This window comes from Coregonus clupeaformis, unplaced genomic scaffold (genome assembly GCF_020615455.1).
Source record: "Coregonus clupeaformis isolate EN_2021a unplaced genomic scaffold, ASM2061545v1 scaf0053, whole genome shotgun sequence".
NCBI classification, from domain to species: Eukaryota; Metazoa; Chordata; class Actinopteri; order Salmoniformes; family Salmonidae; genus Coregonus; species Coregonus clupeaformis.
This window is the reverse complement of record NW_025533508.1, coordinates 812,501-830,106: the sequence shown is the minus strand read 5'-3', so window position 1 is coordinate 830,106 and position 17,606 is coordinate 812,501. Positions and strand designations below refer to the sequence as shown.

At 47.2% G+C, this 17,606-nt stretch overlaps 1 protein-coding gene across 3 annotated transcripts in view; it reads right to left on the bottom strand.

The window, feature by feature from the left end:
• Positions 1-1,358: 1,358 nt before the first annotated feature.
• LOC121543849 (rho GTPase-activating protein 33) overlaps positions 1,359-17,606 on the bottom strand; it is a 45,033-nt gene continuing 28,785 nt past the window's right edge. For all 3 annotated transcript variants that reach the window (XM_045212813.1, XM_045212812.1, XM_045212814.1), the window contains 13 exons: positions 16,611-16,760; positions 16,164-16,266; positions 15,865-16,009; positions 15,682-15,764; positions 14,464-14,571; positions 14,121-14,269; positions 11,110-11,266; positions 10,827-10,966; positions 10,526-10,600; positions 9,432-10,183; positions 9,157-9,343; positions 8,645-8,991; positions 1,359-4,670 (listed from right to left, as the gene is read on the bottom strand). In XM_045212813.1, the coding sequence (XP_045068748.1) occupies positions 2,193-4,670; positions 8,645-8,991; positions 9,157-9,343; positions 9,432-10,183; positions 10,526-10,600; positions 10,827-10,966; positions 11,110-11,266; positions 14,121-14,269; positions 14,464-14,571; positions 15,682-15,764; positions 15,865-16,009; positions 16,164-16,266; positions 16,611-16,760 (4,874 nt within the window). In that variant the 3' untranslated portion in view covers positions 1,359-2,192. The remainder of the gene's footprint in view (positions 4,671-8,644; positions 8,992-9,156; positions 9,344-9,431; positions 10,184-10,525; positions 10,601-10,826; positions 10,967-11,109; positions 11,267-14,120; positions 14,270-14,463; positions 14,572-15,681; positions 15,765-15,864; positions 16,010-16,163; positions 16,267-16,610; positions 16,761-17,606) is intronic.

Genomic DNA, 17,606 nt, shown 5'->3' with positions numbered 1-17,606 from the left:
GTGCACAAATACTGTATTTTAAAAGCGTTATATTCAATGAAGTGCCCTTTAATATAGACCACATGGAGAATTCAATATACACATTTTTTTATATGAATAAAGACTTGCTAAAGTTCCAAAATTCTGCATTTTGCTATGTCCCTCTGTGCACCCTCTGTGACTTCCAAAATGTCTCCAAGTTTTCACCATCATTGTAAAGCAGTTATTTTGTTCATCATTTCTGAAGATTATTATTAATTTAATGTGATTAGTCATTCATTTTAAGGAAAAAATAAACCTGTCCTTAATTTTAAGGTTAACCCTGTTATTTGAACTGAACTTGTTTTAATATGGTGAAACTATTCCTTTTTAAATAATAAAAAAACATTGAACATCAAAATAACAGAGTAAGAGCAGGTGAGCTGGTTCTTTTAGAAATAAATCTTGTGTTTTGTGGTGGAAAACTGATTGGCCGAGCAGAACACGTCAACCCTGTTAACCATAGATACCCAGGCTAGACATTTTATAACAATTGTATTATTTTGTGAAGGTTGCATTCAATTGCCCCTCCCTGTTGCACACAACAAGCTTTGATTGGGTTTCCCCTGCCACAAGGGGATTTATGGTTTATTTAAGATTAAATTGTCAACCCTGTTACAGTCAACCCTGTTACTTTATTTGGCACTTACTATAGTCATTTTGAAAATGTATGCACTCACTAACTGTAAGTCGCTCTGGATAAGAGCGTCTGCTAAATGACTAAAATATAAATGTAAAATTTTCTTATTTAACCTCTTGAGATGGGAAAACTTGTTTTTTTATTAAGTTGAACATGTGCTCTTTATGACAGAATGTCTAAAGTAGGTGAAATCAACAAACAATAAATCACCAAGTTACACATCTCAAAAGGCACCGAATAGGTGGAACGACAGACTTACTATTTCACACAAATTATCTATATTACATGCATTCCTCGAAACTAAAAACAAAATAAATACAACATGTAAAATCAAGCTTCTGAAATCCACTAAACCAAATCAGCAGCTTTTGAGGTTCTTCTTTTAAAAAAGGAGAAAGACTGAGGTTATTTCCCTGTGTAGTCCTCTCTCAGTACTACAACCTTGTAAGAAACAAAGGCAAACCCAATCAAACCTAACCCACAGCCAGTCTAACAACACAGCCACTGTGCAGAATACCTAATACTCCCTTAAAAAAGTACAGCAGCCAGGGTTTTTTCTGCATAAAAAAGTATTGGGCGGGCTGCCTAAGTGCTTTTCCAGGCCGCTTATGTGAAAAAAAAAAAAAAAAAATTATATATATATATTATTATATATATTTTATTTTTATGTAATTATTTTATAATAAATAATTTTCGGGATGGAAAACGTTTTCAGTGTAAACTTAAATTACTAAAAACAGATATAAAGTATGTCGAAAAGATAATGGACCTATATCTTTTTTAATAAGATCATCTTAGAGAACTAACAATCACCAAAATAAAAGCTAGACAGTCAGGGACAATCTAAAATTCCAAAAAATGAAGCATTCAGGAGTTTTTGTCATGGCATGGGATCCCCATTGATTTTGTTATGTTTGAGTCACTCAGATAGCATAAGCAAGGGCAAAATGTGTAGAATTGCAGAAAATTAGCTTTAAAACTGTAAAATAGTATCTCCGTCACATGGCAAAATGTGTAGAATTGCAGAAAATGTGTTTTAAAACCGCTACATTTTGTCACTGCGGCCAACAGAAGGGGCTCTAAAATTTTCACTCAGCCACTGCACCATTGGCCACACCCACCACCTAAGCCCCATTTTGATCCAGAAAAGACCCTGGCAGCTATTCGCCTTTCTTTCTCAACGCTCACAACAACAGTCTGCTCTGGAATGTTTTCAAATCTAAGCCACTTTTCGGTTCACCTCTTTGATCTCTTCTTCGCCTTCCCTCATTGTTCCATCATGTGAAATGGTGATAGGCCCAGGGAATGTTCAAACAGGAAACTGGACTGTATGTCTAGCTATCCCAGAATGACTTTGCCCTTGGTCCCATTTCTAAACATGACCTGTTGTCTCACGTCTCCAGGAAGGCTTTCTATCGTCCTGTTCCCTTTCTCTGTGGACCATGTGAGTTTTACACTGGTCTCTTCCTAGCTCTTTCACACAGTCAGTCTGATAGGGTACAGTACGTAAAATAAGTCTACTTTGTGCTCCTCCTCAGCAGTAGCTGCGTGTCTGACCCTCAGTATGGATGGTCCAGTTGGGTGATGGTCCAGGTAAGCTGCCCTGCCGTGCCAGCCCTCTCTGGTTCCTTAGGCCCTGCGGCCGCAGCACCGGCTCGTGGACTACATCTCGGCGGGGGGGAGGGTTAGGGTATTGGCCCAGCACCGGGCCAGGCTGGAATGGGTACTGGCTGTACTGGAGGCCTCCTGGCTGGCCGGGGTAGGGCCTGGGGGCTCCCAGCGTCAGGTTGGAGAAGGCCGCAGACGGTGAGGTGGAGGGGTCCGAGAGGGGCTGGCAGGGGTAGCCGGAGGAGTGGGGGTCCTGGGGGCTCTGGATGGGGTAGGGGGGCACCTGGTAGTGCTGCCGAGGTGGGTAGGGGTTAGCGGCAGAGCTCTGGTGCTCTCCCTGGGGCCCAGGGGTAAATTCTTGGGTCCGGTAGTATTTGAGCACCTGATCGCCTGAGGGCATGACGTCAAAGGCCTGCCTGTACTGACCCCCGGACGAGGACCTCCGGAGCAGGTCTTGGCGTTGGAAGCCCCCTGCCCCGGCGCTCTGAGGAGCCCTGCTCCGTGAGGGGCCCGGGGTGTAGACATTGTAGGCAGGCGGGGGCTGGTTGTGCTGCTGGCTGGGGTAGGGGTTGGGAGGGTGCTCCATCGCAGGGGAGGAGCTGGTGGAGTCAGAGGAGGAGGTGACTGTGGAGGGACCCTCAGCCCTCTCCTCCTCAGCCAGCTTCTCTATCAGCAGGGAGGCGATCTCCTTCCCCGACAGGCCCTGGATGGGCTCCATACTGCAGCTGGAGCTCTGGGGGTCTGAGTGGCTGCGGTAGTGGACCCCTGTCGATGTAGACGCTGTGGGCGCTGGGAGGAAGTCACTCTCCTGGATGCTCCCTGGGGTCGTTGCTGCAGAGTCGTTGTGGGCAGCTGGGCTGTCTGGAGTGGAGGGGGTGAGGCTGACGCTGGTGGAGCCTCCCTGTCCAGGGGCCAGGCGGGGGGAGGACTGTCTCTGGTCCACTGGGGGAGGGGGGTCGGTTGGCGTGGCAAGAGGTTCAGACCCCTGCGGAGAGTCTCCATCCAGGTCTGTGGTTGTCCAGCTCTTCGTGTTTTTGGCCCCAGTAGAGGGGCTGGGGAAAGGGAAGTTGACGTAGATGGGCTCAGACTGGTCCTTGGAGGTCGGTCTGTGGGCCTGGGGAGGGGAGGGCTGGGATGGCTGGCCCTGGATAGACTTGCCCTGAGGAGGCTGGCTCAGACTCAGAGGAGCCTCCTCTGGCTTACGATAGCACACCTTCCCATTTTCAAAATAGGGGTGTAGCTGGGAGACGGTGAGGTCTGTGGAGGCTGACCTGTTGGAGCGGTGGAGGCTGCGTTGGTGCTGGTGGAGCGCCAGGGGAACCATGGAGGAGGAGGGGAGGGGGTGCATCTCACTACGGGCCAGCCGGACTGAGGAGGAGGTCTGGCGCTGGGGCCGGGGGTGGTGGTGAGAGGGGTGATGGGGGTGGGGGGAGCCGTCCTGGGAGTGGTGGTGAGAGTGGGAGTGGCCGTGGGAGAATGAGTGGGACTGGGAGTGGGCGGCTGCCCAAGCCCGCGTGGCCTCTTTGGACCAGAGCTGGGGCCCCCTCTCCCCTCTGGGCCCACCCCGGTTGTGGTGGAGAGGCTGGGGTTGGTGTTGGTGATGCCCCCGGGAGATGGGCCTTTGGTTGGCCTCTGGGTGGGGGGCTGGGCGGAAGTTACCCTCCAGGTCCAGCCTCATGTTCTGGTAGCTGTGGCGGGCGTAGCTGGGGGGGCCCTGTGGGTTCTCAGGCCCGGCAATCTCGTAGTAAAAGTTCTCCATCTTTCCCTGGTCCTCTGAGGTGGAGGAGATGGGCACGGGCCGGATCTGGGCTTGCTGTGGGGGCTGCTTACCCGGGGATGGTTGGCTGGCTGCCCTGGCTGCGTGGTAACGGGCGAGGTGGTCTGGAGCTCCACTTAGACGCTCTGAGAAGGCTCTGGCCAGAGGAGGGTTCCCCTGCTGACCAAAGATCCGCCTGATGCGCCCTGAGTCCAGGGAGCGACGCATCTCAGTCTGGGCCAGTGGTGCTCTCTGGGGACGCTCCAGATCCAGGGGCTTAGGGGGCACTTTGGGGCGGGTGGGCTGGAAGGCACAGACCTGAGCCAGAGGGGACTCTGACTTGGAGTGCATGAGCTGGGGGTGGGCCGAGGACGGCTTGGATTGGGTGGAGGTTGAGATGGATTTCTGTTGGAGGTGAGGGGCAGAGAACTGCCGTGAGTAGGCTGGGGGCTTCCTCTGAGATTGGGACTCAGTGGGGCTGCGTCTCTCCCCAGACTGGCCTGGTTTGGGGGGCTGTGACTGGGTGTGGGGAAACTGCTTCTGGTTCTTGTAGATGGGGCTGGGGGTCTGGTCGTCTCCAGAGGCGCTCCCACCAGACATCTCCGAGTTGGACGCCACAGAGTCAGACGTCTCAGAGGACAGAGTATCCTGCAATAAAAAAATAATACACACACACACACATACATACATATACAGTGGGGAGAACAAGTATTTGATACACTGCCGATTTTGCAGGTTTTCCTACTTACAAAGCATGTAGAGGTCTGTAATTTTTATCATAGGTACACTTAAACTTTGAGAGACGGAATCTAAAACAAAAATCCAGAAAATCACATTGTATGATTTTTAAGTAATTAATTTGCATTTGATTGCATGACATAAGTATTTGATCACCTACCAACCAGTAAGAATTCCGGCTCTCACAGACCTGTTAGTTTTTCTTTAAGAAGCCCTCCTGTTCTCCACTCATTACCTGTATTAACTGCACCTGTTTGAACTCGTTACCTGTATAAAAGACACCTGTCCACACACTCAATCAAACAGACTCCAACCTCTCCACAATGGCCAAGACCAGAGAGCTGTGTAAGGACATCAGGGATAAAATTGTAGACCTGCACAAGGCTGGGATGGGCTACAGGACAATAGGCAAGCAGCTTGGTGAGAAGGCAACAACTGTTGGCGCAATTATTAGAAAATGGAAGAAGTTCAAGATGACGGTCAATCACCCTCGGTCTGGGGCTCCATGCAAGATCTCACCTCGTGGGGCATCAATGATCATGAGGAAGGTGAAGGATCGGCCCAGAACTACACGGCAGGACCTGGTTAATGACCTGAAGAAAGCTGGGACCACAGTCTCAAAGAAAACCAATAGTAACACACTACGCCGTCATGGATTAAAATCCTGCAACGCACGCAAGGTCCCCCTGCTCAAGCCAGCGCATGTCCAGGCCCGTCTGAAGTTTGCCAATGACCATCTGGATGATCCAGAGGAGGAATGGGAGAAGGTCATGTGGTCTGATGAGACAAAAATATAGCTTTTTGATCTAAACTCCACTCGCCGTGTTTGGAGGAAGAAGAAGGATGAGTACAACCCCAAGAACACCATCCCAATCGTGAAGCATGGAGGTGGAAACATCATTCTTTGGGGATGCTTTTCTGCAAAGGGGACAGGACGACTGCACCGTATTGAGGGGAGGATGGATGGGGCCATGTATCGCGAGATCTTGGCCAACAACCTCATTCCCTCAGTAAGAGCATTGAAGATGGGTCGTGGCTGGGTCTTCCAGCATGACAACGACCCGAAACACACAGCCAGGGCAACTAAGGAGTGGCTCCGCAAGAAGCATCTCAAGGTCCTGGAGTGGCATGGCCAGTCTCCAGACCTGAACCCAATAGAAAATCTTTGGAGGGAACTGAAAGTCCGTATTGCCCAGCGACAGCCTCGAAACATGAAGGATCTGGAGAAGGTCTGTATGAAGGAGTGGGCCAAAATCCCTGCTGCAGTGTGTGCAAACCTGGTCAAGACCTACAGGAAACGTATGATCTCTGTAATTGCAAACAAAGGTTTCTGTACCAAATATTAAGTTCTGCTTTTCTGATGTATCAAATACTTATGTCATGCAATAAAATGCTAATTAATTACTTAAAAATCATACAATGTGATTTTCTGGATTTTTATTTTAGATTCCGTCTCTCACAGTTGAAGTGTACCTATGATAAAAATTACAGACCTCTACATGCTTTGTAAGTAGGAAAACCTGCAAAATCGGCAGTGTATCAAATACTTGTTCTCCCCACTGTATGTGTATGTACAGTGGGGAAAAAAAGTATTTAGTCAGCCACCAATTGTGCAAGTTCTCCCACTTAAAAAGATGAGGCCTGTAATTTTCATCATAGGTACACGTCAACTATGACAGACAAAATGAGAAAAAAAAATCCAGAAAATCACATTGTAGGATTTTTAATGAATTTATTTGCAAATTATGGTGGAAAATAAGTATTTGGTCAATAACTGTTGGTTTTCACACACTGTTGCTGGTATTTTGGCCCATTCCTCCATGCAGATCTCCTCTAGAGCAGTGATGTTTTGGGGCTGTCGCTGGGCAACACGGACTTTCAACTCCCTCCAAAGATTTTCTATGGGGTTGAGATCTGGAGACTGGCTAGGCCACTCCAGGACCTTGATATGCTTCTTAGGAAGCCACTCCTTCGTTGCCCGGGCGGTGTGTTTGGGATCATTGTCATGCTGAAAGACCCAGCCACGTTTCATCTTCAATGCCCTTGCTGATGGAAGGAGGTTTTCACTCAAAATCTCACGATACATGGCCCCATTCATTCTTTCCTTTACACGGATCAGTCGTCCTGGTCCCTTTGCAGAAAAACAGCCCCAAAGCATATTGTTTCCACCCCCATGCTTCACAGTAGGTATGGTGTTCTTTGGATGCAACTCAGCATTCTTTGTCCTCCAAACACGACGAGTTGAGTTTTTACCAAAAAGTTATATTTTGGTTTCATCTGACCATATGACATTCTCCCAATCCTCTTCTGGATCATCCAAATGCACTCTAGCAAACTTCAGACGGGCCTGGACATGTACTGGCTTAAGCAGGGGGACACGTCTGGCACTGCAGGATTTGAGTCCCTGGCGGCGTAGTGTGTTACTGATGGTAGGCTTTGTTACTTTGGTCCCAGGTCTCCGCAGGTCATTCACTAGGTCCCCCCGTGTGGTTCTGGGATTTTTGCTCACCGTTCTTGTGATCATTTTGACCCCACGGGGTGAGATCTTGCGTGGAGCCCCAGATCGAGGGAGATTATCAGTGGTCTTGTATGTCTTCCATTTCCTAATAATTGCTCCCACAGTTGATTTCTTCAAACCAAGCTGCTTACCTATTGCAGATTCAGTCTTCCCAGCCTGGTGCAGGTCTACAATTTTGTTTCTGGTGTCCTTTGACAGCTCTTTGGTCTTGGCCATAGTGGAGTTTGGAGTGTGACTGTTTGAGGTTGTGGACAGGTGTCTTTTATACTGATAACAAGTTCAAACAGGTGCCATTAATACAGGTAACGAGTGGAGGACAGAGGCGCCTCTTAAAGAAGAAGTTACAGGTCTGTGAGAGCCAGAAATCTTGCTTGTTTGTAGGTGACCAAATACTTATTTTCCACCATAATTTGCAAATAAATTCATTAAAAATCCTACAATGTGATTTTCTGGATATTTTTTTCTCAATTTGTCTGTCATAGTTGACGTGTACCTATGATGAAAATTACAGGCCTCTCTCATCTTTTTAAGTGGGAGAACTTGCACAATTGGTGGCTGACTAAATACTTTTTTCCCCCACTGTATATATGTGTGTATATATATGTATGTGTGTGTATGTATATGTGTGTATTTGGATCAGAATCGCCATTATAATCATTGGCCAGTATGGAGAATGAAGTCCAAATCTCTATCTCCATCCATGGCTAATTTAGGAAAGGGCACATTTTAGCTAGCTAGCTAGCCACCAGAAGACAACAACACAAGGAGATGCAACAATTCGTATTTTTTTTCTGTAAATGACATTTGGCTTTTGGGGTGATGGAATTGGTGTGAAGCCAAATCCAAACTGGCTTCCCTTGACACTTTTCTTTGGTGCGCCAGGACCATTCACAGTTGAGCTTGCTCAGTTTAGCTCAATGCTGATTGGCAATTATTTAAATATATATATATATATATATATATATATATATATATATATATATATATATATATATATATATAAAATAAAACTTGACATTTCTTTTACCGCCATACAGTAAGTTAGTCATGCATGCTGTAGCTACATGCGGCCAGATATACTTTACAGTACTGTTGTCTATGCATGATTAACCAGCTCTGAAAATAGAACATGGGCTTTGTCATAGTCTCCTCATAACAACAACAGTTAAAAAAGGAAGGAATCTAATTTGCCCAGGCAACTGTAAACATCTTGCTTGTTATGGTTAGGAAATGAAATGACCTGACAGCACTGTTGTTGTTCTTCATATGGAGCCCAAAACTAAAACATCTCTAGCACAACAGACAGTCAAAACAACATATCCACCACTTAGAATTGACCACAACACACATGCTCCCCCACACACACCTGTCCTGGAGTCCTCTCTCCCTGGCTGTGTCCTGTATCTGCTGCTGTCTCTGTCGTGTTTCCCTCTCCCTCGGTCATCCACACAGACAGGGGGCGCACTGTGGAGTAGAGCTGATTGGGGTCAGAGGACAGCTGCTCTCCTGCGTCGGCAGACAGGGACCTCTGGTAGCTGGTGTCGGCTGCGTCCTGGGACCGGGACTGAGGGGGGCGGTAGGGGGGTGAGGCGCCCTGTCTCAGGGCCTTGTTGGCACTCTCAGCCAGGGCCAGGGCCATGAGGCGCGCTGGGTTTTTAGGAGGGGGAGGGGGAGGCTGGGAAAGCAGGGGGGCACCGGTGGGTCCTGTTATACCTGTAGAGGGGAGAGAAGGGTTAAATTACATGACTATGGTCTGCAGTAAAACCTAAAATCATCATTGAAAACAAACTTTTTTTTGATTATGATTATAAATCAATTAACTAATACATTCAAGCAATCTATCAAACTTGTTGGCCGAGTCCATTCCTGTCTACTCACCTTGTCCTCTGATCTTGGCCTCGGGGCCCAGCTTGCTGCGGATCTCCTGCTGGCAGCTCTCCGTCAGCTGGAAGTCACATGACCTCAGCAGCATGGAGATCATCTGAGGAGGCTGCGACTGGGAGGGACCGCTACTCGGGATGCCGGGCTGTAATTCGCCAGCTCGCCCGCCAATCATGTCCAACACCTACGAGGGAGAAAGTCAAGTTTGATAAACTCCACTCCTGAGATACATAAATACAGGGACAGCAGTGACACAGAGAGGGAGGAAGTACCTTAGCTGGGACGCTGATGGATACAGGGTCAGAGATGTCCAGTGGAGGGGACTTTGGGGCTTTTTGTGAGAAGGCGTTCACCATCTTCCGGGTGAAAGATCTTCTCTCTGGCGGGGGCTGAGCAGAGGGGGCAGAGGTCGCAGGTGTAATGGGCTGGCCCTGGCCTTGACTGTGGGAAGGACTCAGGTTGGCGCCCTCCCCTAATTGGCCGGCAGATGGGCTGGTATTGGCCGGTCTGTGTTGACAGAACACCTGAAGGGGCGGGGCTGTGGCGGCTATGATCAGACTCCTCCTGACGGCCGCATCTGATTGGTTGAGCACCGAGTCGGGGTCCTCTGTGATTGAGCGCTGGCTGCTAGAGTGGGAGTGTCCTTGGTGGCTGAGGCAGCGGTAGGGAGGGGGCGTGGCAGTGGGCGGGGACTGCCTGCCGCCCGCGGTGACTGCGCTGCCCAAGCCGATTGGCCCGTCCTCCAGGAAGGTGGGGCTGAAGTCGATGACGTCCTCGGCCATCCAGGAAGCAGCCGGGTCCTGGTTGGAGAAGTCAGGCAGCATGTAGATGCCTTCCTCGTCTTCATCCTCCTCATCGTCTCCATCGTCCCTGAGCCGGCGGTCCTCAGGGAGCAGGCTGTCATAGGAGCGGCTGGAAGGCAGGCGGGACGGAGGGCGCTGGGGCAGGTGCTGGGGGTCCATGGAGGCAGCCAAAGACAGACCGTCACTGCTGGAGCAGGGCCGTCGCAGACGCTTCGACTGTCCTGAGAGAGCGAGAAGTAGAGGTAGGAAGAGAGAGAAAGTGAGAAAAACAGGGAATTGTCAGGGGTTAAAATAAGTGTTTCTGTAGTGCTCAGTACCTAACCCACAGCTCCCAAAGGATCCATTCTACTCAGACTGCCCAAAATCACTCAAACTATCAGCACTGCTTCCAGACACATCCATTCTCTTCCACAGCCTCCCCTGACAGAGACACATCTCATACTCTATACTTAATGGACAAAAAGAGAGAGGCTCTGCTATCGATCTGGCTGAGAGGTCTTAACCTGCTGAGATGAGAAGCAGTATTAGCATCAGTGATTGTGTTATGGCCTACTGTGCTGTACCTGCTCCACTGTGCTGCGACGATAACGATTCCTCACTCTTAGCTGAACGCAGGGTCACACTGTCCACACGACAACCTGGAGGAGAGACCAAGGAGAGAGAGAGAGAAGAGGGAGAGCGAGACAGCCAGAGAGAGAGAGAGAAAGGGAGATCTGTCATACAAAGAGAGAAGGCGATCAAAAGGGGCGACTTCAACTGTGGAGTTGGTATTTATTTTCCTTTCGACCTCCATCCATCCATCCATGTAAATTGACTGAACATACCCCTGGTGTGTGTGTGGTCTGAAGCAGACATGATATCTACCTGCGTGTGAGGTGGCGGGCTGGAACAGGGAGCTGATCCTCATTGGTTTACGTCGCCCCGCCCCCGGGGGCTTCCCGATCGCAAAGAACGTCTTCCAGCTCCCTCCAGCTGCCTTCCGTACCTTCATCCCCCTCTTCCTCCTGTAGGGGGAGGAGAGAGAGCAAGAGAGAGAGAGAGTGCAAGAGAGAGAGATTTAGGTAGGTGAGATCGCTAAATCAAGTGCATGTGATAGTAAAACTACAGAAACTTTCATGGTCTGGAATAAGCCTGGCCTCCCACTCACCTGTCGACAGGTAGGTCCAGCACGGTGTGGAACTGGCCCTGGAACTGGACTGGTGCACCCTGGAGGAGCAGAGGAGCCTGCGTCCTGGCCTGGGCCTCTTCTAGGGAGAGCAGCCTGGTGGACACAAAGGACCTGGGCCTGGTCAGAGAGTGCCGCCCTGCAGGCAGAGTGAGGCCCTACAGTTAGTAATAGGGTGGGAAAGTGAGGAGGCTTCGGTGACAGTGGCCAAAAGCTTTGTTTCAAATGTCATCAGACAGGATTGACATCTATACAAATATGTATTATTATAATGCAATTAACATAGTACTGTAACAGTGTCTTATAGGGCGATTCCACGCCAGGAAAGGCTGGAAATATTTTTTCCATATTAATTTACTGCAATACAATTTTTCACAAATGTACTCAACATAACAATATTCATATTAATATCTCAAAAGTACCCTTTTTGATTTAGCATATTTTTTTTGACATATTATTTGGAACAACACGTCAAACACTCTTCAAACATGTCAAATTTCCAGAGTGGGTGCTCTGCTACTTTTTAAGACGTGACCATTTCATACATAGAAATTGACATCATAGGTCATTAAGCAATCACATTCAGCAAATCACCAGCAGAGGGAATTCCTTTGAATCCATTTTCCCATTCACTGGTGGTGCTCACATAATTGATCATAACTTCAAAAGTAGCAGAGTTGGAAAGTTCAAGTACATGTATAGTATATTGTTTCAAACAATGTATAAAAATGCACAAAATCAAAATGGTACGAGATATTCACATAATATTTTTATGTTGAATAAATATTTGTTCTTTAATGTCATAATCTAGACATAATCCATATTTTAGAGCACACTATAAGGAGTATAATGACACCAAGATGTTGTCTTTATAATGTACAGTTCACAGATCATAGGGTCTTAAGAAGAGGCTTAGGTCTAAAAAGGGCCTAAAAAAGCCACTCATCATGATTTTCTCACAAATGGTTTGTACAAATGTTAAAACCATATCAAACATTCATCCTCCCAATTACGTTTCTGTGAGAATAGCCAGAACAATCTGAGATACCCAAAATATTTGTTGACTTTCCTGGCGTGGAATCGCCTTATAGCTACATCTGACTGAGTCTGAGACACAAAGCAAGCATCTAACTGGGCCCTGGCTGGGACGCTGACAGAAACTCTTCAGCTGGAGAAGCACACAGATACTGCTGATCTGTAGACAATACTGAGGTTAAATATTTTAGCTTTAGGGCCTATTGATTATTTAGCTAGCTGACAAGACAAAACAGATAATGGAAGCTGGGAATAATAAATTCAACATTGTTGTTTTACCTGCTTGTTCTGCCTCAATGTAATCCTCTTAAAAGAAACATCCACAGCATTTGTGACACATTTTTCAAAACTACAGCTATTCTTTAATATTTTGAGCATTACAGCTCAAAACAACCTAAAAGTTACTTTAATAACTATTTAAAATGACAAAAACAAATATTGGAGTACACACAAAATGTAACCGACCACGTTTACTTCAAGATGGGATGAATTTGAACCAGGATGGAAGTTTATTGCCTATTCAACTGTCAATACAACAATCATGTGAGAGTTCACAGTTGACCAGTGACTCAACCCTGAAGACACACTGGGTTTATACAAACATATCATATCAGCATTCACAAAACTAGGCTATACTTACTATCTACTGGAAAACAAAGGACAAAAGTCCAATATGATGAGACACATCGTACAGAGATCTCAGACAGACAAACGTATGGGTCACACAGAAGCCAAAAATAGACCAAGCCTAAAATAAACCAATCAACGCTATAGAGCGCTTGTAAGGATCCAGCATTGAGAGAAGGCACGGCCGGTCAGAACATGGAGTAGCGTCGCCTCTCTACGGTGACTTCCTGAAGAGGAGCAGACACTGTAGGGGGCCTGGGGGCCTTAGGGACCTCCTCACCCCTGGCCTCCCCCACCTCCTCCTCCTCACCCCTGGCCTCCTGCAGACTCACCAGCCTGGTTCTCTGGTGCTGCCGAGAGACCTTACGCTCCAGCTTGCCCGTCGCTACGGAGACACACAGCTCTCACTCACTATCTGCTGCTTCCATCCCACTGGGCATACACTGGTTGAATCAACGTTGTTTCCACGTCATTTCAATGAAATTACATTGAAACAACGTGGAACAGACGTTGAATTGACGTCTATGCCCAGTGGGATGGCTACAGTATCAGTGTGGCTGAGGGCTCACTTTATGGCAAGTTTTCAGTTTTATTCCATATTTAATACTGATGTTTATTGAGAGTAAAGAACAAAATGTGGGTAAATATTGTACAACGTTTTGGACAATCAATTATATAGCAAATGGATACAGTGGAAAAATATTTTAATGCACAAATCACTTACATTACTGACATTTTAGACTATTCAAGACACATTTCTTACTGTGCTGCGAGGCAAGCAAAGTGTGAAATGAAATATTAGTATCATAAAATCATTAAAGTAGAGTCGTTCTCATAGATTTACAGCATTTGCGGGGTAAAAAGCGGAGGACAGTGGGCGGTAGTGACAGTTGTAATGGCGGTAGAAGTGTCATCCATTATTTACAGGGCTTTTACCAAAGCGTTCTGTTAACCACACAACTAAAAGCATTAAGTTGTAGAAGATAGAGGAAGCCTGGCTGGCAGAGTGGTAAAGCTAGCTACTGTAGGTAATAAAAATAGGCTTTGAGGCTCTGAGGTAATGCTCTGTGTGTGGCATTGAAAACACAATACCAAAAAAGCTGATACAGAAGGAGAGGACAGAGGGAGCACTCTGAAGGAGAGCAGCTGAAGGAGAAAATACATTTTCAGTCGAATCCTAACTTGAAATCCACACACACGTTACTGATGATTGGCGACTTTGATTTCAATGGGAAATGTGTGTTTTTCCCCACAGATGGAACTCAAGTTAGGAGGATTGTGTCCAGTAAGCGTTAGAGACGGCAGCATTGGGATTATGGTGATGTTCATACCTGTGCCTGTAAAGCGTCCTACAGAGGTGAACGAGTCACTGAAGAGCACGTCCACGTGACTGAGGAGAAACTCCACCACCACAGACTGGATCCGCACCTCCTTAAACGGGTCAGCACCACTCAGACCCACCGACTCAATCTCCATAGACCTGCCATGGAGACAACACACAGCCACACCAGGGTCAACTTCAGGACGGTGTTGCAGATAGAAATGCCATGACTAGAGCTGACATGATTCCTCACTGTAAACGTCAGAGGCACATCTGTTCTAAACAATGTATTTCTATATGAACCGTTCCACAATGCACACATGCAGGTACAGTAGGTACACACAGACACACACCTGAGCAGGTTGGGGGCCCAGACGATGGCCAGGTTCTTGATGTGCATGTTGGTTTCTCCGCTGCAGGTGGCCAGACCAGCCAGGTGTCTAATGAGGTACTCCAAGGTCCTGACAGAGATAGACATCAGTCCACAGTCTGGGATCTGTCTCCATGGCTGTGCTATGTGAATACCTGTAGTCTCGGTCTCCATGGCTGTGTTATGTGTATACCTGTAGTCTCGGTCTCCATGGCTGTGTTATGTGTATACCTGTAGTCTCTGTCTCCATGGCTGTGTTATGTGTATACCTGTAGTCTCTGTCTCCATGGCTGTGTTATGTGTATACCTGTAGTCTCTGTCTCCATGGCTGTGTTATGTGTATACCTGTAGTCTCGGTCTCCATGGCTGTGTTATGTGTATACCTGTAGTCTCGGTCTCCATGGCTGTGTTATGTGTATACCTGTAGTCGCTGTCTCCATGGCTGTGTTATGTGTATACCTGTAGTCTCCATGGCTGTGTTATGTGAATACCTGTAGTCTCGGTCTCCATGGCTGTGTTATGTGTATACCTGTAGTCTCGGTCTCCATGGCTGTGTTATGTGTATACCTGTAGTCGCGGTCTCCATGGCTGTGTTATGTGTATACCTGTAGTCTCGGTCTCCATGGCTGTGTTATGTGTATACCTGTAGTCTCGGTCTCCATGGCTGTGTTATGTGTATACCTGTAGTCTCTGTCTCCATGGCTGTGTTATGTGTATACCTGTAGTCGCGGTCTCCATGGCTGTGTTATGTGTATACCTGTAGTCTCCATGGCTGTGTTATGTGAATACCTGTAGTCTCGGTCTCCATGGCTGTGTTATGTGTATACCTGTAGTCTCTGTCTCCATGGCTGTGTTATGTGTATACCTGTAGTCGCGGTCTCCATGGCTGTGTTATGTGTATACCTGTAGTCGCTGTCTCCATGGCTGTGTTATGTGTATACCTGTAGTCTCGGTCTCCATGGCTGTGTTATGTGTATACCTGTAGTCGCGGTCTCCATGGCTGTGTTATGTGTATACCTGTAGTCTCGGTCTCCATGGCTGTGTTATGTGTATACCTGTAGTCTCGGTCTCCATGGCTGTGTTATGTGTATACCTGTAGTCTCGGTCTCCATGGCTGTGTTATGTGTATACCTGTAGTCGCTGTCTCCATGGCTGTGTTATGTGTATACCTGTAGTCTCCATGCCTGTGTTATGTGTATACCTGTAGTGCGGTGGTGGGAGCTGCTGGATGACATCATGTACTTTCACCATGCGCTCGTCATCCGTCATCTCTCCCATACAGTCCTACGGAGGAAGACCAGGGACAAACAGATGGCAAGTTTAGCCTTTGACAATGGGTAGCACTTTCAGTTGGAGTTGTGTTGGGTTATGGCCATGTACTCACAGCAAACTTGTCGTAGAGCTGGTAGGTGAGCAGGGGGTTGGGCAGCTCTCTAAAGTAGAGCTTACACAGGGACCCCACACAGTGGATGTCCTGCATATACATATCCTTGGTCAGTTCTGGAACGTTCTCACTGTCAAACTCATGTCTGGTGGAGAGAGAGTGTCAAATAGGGTTGAATGCCAAAAAGTATTGTATATTTGCCTCTATGTATTTTATGCATGCAGTAAATGATCTATGTAGTACTTCTAAGTCTTTACAGGTTCAGGGCTGATATGCAGGGTTAGCATGAGGAGTCGTACCGGAGTTTCTGAATGTTGGAGGAGACTCCAGAGTGCCTGTAGATGCCGTCCACCACACCATGTTTCTCTATGAACTCTGAGCAGCTCTTCAGAACCTGTGGAACTGGAGAAGCACACAAAAGATCCATGTGACACGTTACAGTAGTACATTGAACCAGACCAGGGCTCTCAAGGACGCACAGAGACGACTCCCTGAGACTCTACAATTACAAATGTAGAACTCTAACTAGGGCAATGGGCCCATTTCATCAACTCCGTAGCACTAATGTGATCCTAAAATGGCATGATTTACTTTAATATTGTTCCTAGTTCACTTGACACGCCAAAACCTCTCGCTCTCTGCAACCAGCAACTCACTCTTACGTTACTATAAAAATTACAAGCCCAAAGAAGATAGACTTTACAACCCCAAAAGGTTACGTGAGGATAAGTGTGCGTTTTATGTACCGTCCAGTCCTGAGTTGAGGAGGTGCTCCCCCAGGTCGCAGCCGAACACCCTCTCCTTAAGAATGCCTCTCTGTTTGAGCTTCTGCTTGGTGGGCCTGGACTTCATAAAGGTGCGCAGGAACCCTATCAGCTTGCCGTGCTTCTTAGAAACTGTCAGAGGGGGGCGACAGAGAGCTGCTGAGTAATGACACTACGGTGGGAAAGAGAGATGTATTGTGGTGGGTGAGGGATTTATCTTTGTGAGGGGTGTGTCTGTGTGTGTATGCGTGCAAATGTGTGTGTGTGCATGCACATTTCAGCTGTTTTACATAAATGTCATCATCGTCATCAAATATAAACGGTGAAAAGACATCAGAAAATAGGAGAGTTTAGTGGGAGCTGGAGCATAGACACTAGTAGGAGGCTGTGTGGTGTTCTGGACCAATGAGCCACGACCACCAACATCATTAGAACAATAAGCAGCTGCAGATTACTTGGACGCATCGTGAAGATTAGGATTAAGAGCAAGGAAATACACAAAAGCGCCAGAGAGTGAGTCATTGGTCATAATAAACCTGTATTGTCTTCCTCTAAAACAACGACTTATACAGCAAGCTCCATTGTGTTCCTATGATTTATGGATGCACACTAAATCTTCTCTAAAAACATCCTCACCAGTCCTGCCATGGTGCATGTGAACAGCCATAGGCTTGGCTAGTTGTATAAATTGCTATTTTACGTGTCCTGCTTGGGTTATACAGGCCCTGCATTAAGGGGAGAGATGAGGCGTTAGGAAAGATAAGGACGGTGGACGGGGAACTCTGATTAGATGACAAATAGATGAATGAGAGTAATTCAATTTCAGTTGTTGTTACCAGCAAGTCTTAGGTACCAAGGCTGAGGAACTGAGAGAGAGAGAAAGAGAAAGGCAATAGATACAACAGGAAGGCAGTTGGAACACTAGCTAAATACATTGCTGTTCTGTACTTTGCACTCCCATAACAGAGATACTGTGGT